Raw genomic sequence first — 2,862 nt, forward strand, 5'->3', positions numbered from 1 at the left:
CATGGATGGAGAGAGAAGTCAGAGAAAGTACATTAGATGGTGGAAAAAATTAGACAATAAATGTGTCGAGAAGGGAGTGTGGAGTAGCTGATACTTACAAATTATCAAGTCTTGATATAGGATAGTGAAGAGAAACTACAGAAACTACTGGCAGTAGTGTGCTAAAGTCCAGAAAATAGAAATTAATTTACTGAGTTTATTTGATTATATAGTTATCAAAAAGGACTCCTGAACCTAATGTTAGGGGAATGCATTCTTGTCAGGTGAGATGACAGAATGATAAGATATACAAGCATTCTTAAATGCGTAAGATAGAGTGCATTAGAAATAAGAAAACGATTCAGCCCTTTCTGGAAACTCTTGAATCTCGTTTCTCATTATAAACTTCATATAAAATACCATGAATAAGAACTAAATACATGTTTGAAATAAAATCCAAAGAAGATGATGCAATCTTTATTAAATTTATTCCAAATAAATCTCCTTACATATCAGTAATTATGTCCTTTTGGAAAGAACTTCATATTAAAAGTGATTTTAGTGAGGAGGGTTATAACCACTGGAACCTGCAAGCCTTCCACTAGAGGTTCTACCTCCAAAAGAGGTACCAGAAAGCCCACTGCTAAATCCTCCTGTGCCAGCAGAGCCTCCAAAGTTATTTGAAGATCCACTTCCAGCAGATGAACCAACATGACTTCCAAATGCTCTACCAGCATTACTTCCAGCAAGTCCAGCAGTATGACCTCCAAATCCACTTCCAGTAGCTCTTCCAGCATAACTTCCAGATCTGCTTCCAGAAGATTCTCTGACTTGATTTCCAAATCTGCTTCCAGCAGAGCCTCTGGTATGACTACCAAATCCATTACCAGTAGTTCCTCCGGCATGACCTCCAAATCCATTTCCAAAACCGTTACTTGTAGATCCTCCAACATGGCTTCCAGATCTGCTTCCATCAGATACTTGTGCACGGCCTCCAAATGAACCAACGGAGCTAAAACCTGCTTCTGATCCTCTTACAGCTCCACCTCCAAATGGGCCAGATGGTCCAGCATTTGAGTAACTTCCTGAGCCTGCAGCAATGAGGTTTGAGTCTATTTTCCCTCCAACAGCCTCTTGCAGGACGGCTGGGAAAGGCCATGGCTGGGATGAGCCTCCATTCAATCCAGGTCCTGGTCTGCCAGTTAATCCTCTAGAACCATATCCAGCAGAAGACCCAGTGGACAGCCCACTGGATAGTCCGCCCGAAGAACCACTGGAGAAAGCATCAAAAGAAGAGCCCCCACGAGAGAACCCACCACCTACTGCGCCACTTGCAAATGCGCCACTTGCAAATCCTCCACCAGATGATCCTCCAGGGGTTGAATAGCTGTTGCGGGCATTGCCCATAGCCACTCCGGCCAAGAGAAACAAAAAGATCGTAGTACCTTTCTGAAAATAACAAAGCATGAATATTTGGGAAATAAGTATTTTGTCTAGAAAAAAGATATAAAACTATTCATATATATTGTAAAGGCAATAATGACCATTATTTTAACTTCTATAAATTTGTTAAACTGAATATCTTTAAAACAGAAACTAAATGAACAGAAAGATTCTCCCTCTCTTGTGGGACTCGATCCCACGATGGCTAAAATACTGAGGTTAGTAGCAACCCATTGCATCATTAACGAACACTGAGTGACCAGATGTCCGTGACAGTGATACAACAATATTAATTAACCATAAAAAAACTCATGAAATATGTGTTACTAAATACCAGATTATTCCATAATATTTCTTCATACTTGATTTCATGGAATGAAAAAAAAATCGTAGAGCAGCAACAAAAATTCCATTCATATTGCATCAAATGCTGATTTATAAATACTCTAATCAAAAATCCTGAAATTTGTTTGCAAGAAACGCAGGCAAAACAATGAGGTATCACTTGCCATTTTGAAAGTAGCAGACGACTATGCCACGTCCCACCATAGAACTTGTATATATACCCCAAAAGTACCATCGTTCAAGGACAAGTAACTTTCTGAAAGGAGCAAAGAAATGACCTCCAAAAATTGGTTTAGCATGGTCCTATGGCCAATAGTAGCTTTGTTTGTGTAGAATTGTCGTCCTTAAGCGTTCCATTTCGAGCAATATGTATGTCAAAGTACTTTGTCCGATGAGACAGCGAGAATTTGGAATACTTTATTTTTTCAGGCTGACTGCTTAAGAGGGTCAGGAATATTTTTCCTTTAAAATTATTGCTATTAGTGTTATCATTTCTTTTGTCGAGTAAGAATTTACTTTCATTGCACATTTTTCATATTGTTTAGGGTAGATAAATAACGTAGCATGTACCACCCGCTCTACACTTACATACATGAAAATCCTCATATTTAGGAATATACATCAGGAAAGAAGGGTTATTGGTAACCAGTAACTAAGCGCTGAATTGAATCCTACTAGATCAAAAAAGCGTTTTTCATCGCACCTCCAGATGGAACGTTTTCACTGGAAAATGTATATGTATATATATATATATATATATATATATATATATATATATATATATATATATATATATATATATATATATATAAGTATATAATATATATATATATAAATATATAAATATAATTAACTGAATCACGAAAATATGCCAAGTACTTTCTTGTAAAAATACACGAAAATACTTGGCACTCTGTCTCTTTTATTTTGAAATTTCCTGTTTCCTTTCCTGATCTCAGCTAATAAACAAAATCACGTGCTTACTTTATATATATGATTTCTTATATATATATATATATATATATATATATATATATATATATATATATATATATATATATATATATATATATATATATATATATATATATATGT

General features: G+C 35.7%; 1 protein-coding gene across 1 annotated transcript; it reads right to left on the bottom strand.

The window, feature by feature from the left end:
* Positions 1-537: 537 nt before the first annotated feature.
* On the bottom strand, positions 538-1,386 carry LOC136830384 (keratin, type I cytoskeletal 9-like). The gene has a single exon (XM_067089919.1). The coding sequence runs from the start codon at positions 1,384-1,386 to the stop codon at positions 538-540; it is 849 nt and encodes a 282-aa protein (XP_066946020.1).
* Positions 1,387-2,862: the final 1,476 nt, after the last annotated feature.

This window comes from Macrobrachium rosenbergii, chromosome 46, assembly GCF_040412425.1.
Source record: "Macrobrachium rosenbergii isolate ZJJX-2024 chromosome 46, ASM4041242v1, whole genome shotgun sequence".
Classification (NCBI taxonomy): domain Eukaryota; kingdom Metazoa; phylum Arthropoda; class Malacostraca; order Decapoda; family Palaemonidae; genus Macrobrachium; species Macrobrachium rosenbergii.

Coding starts and splice junctions, on each gene's coding strand:
- LOC136830384 (XM_067089919.1), bottom strand. CDS start 1,386: ATGGGCAATGCCCGCAACAGCTATTCAACCCCTGGAGGATCATCTGGT.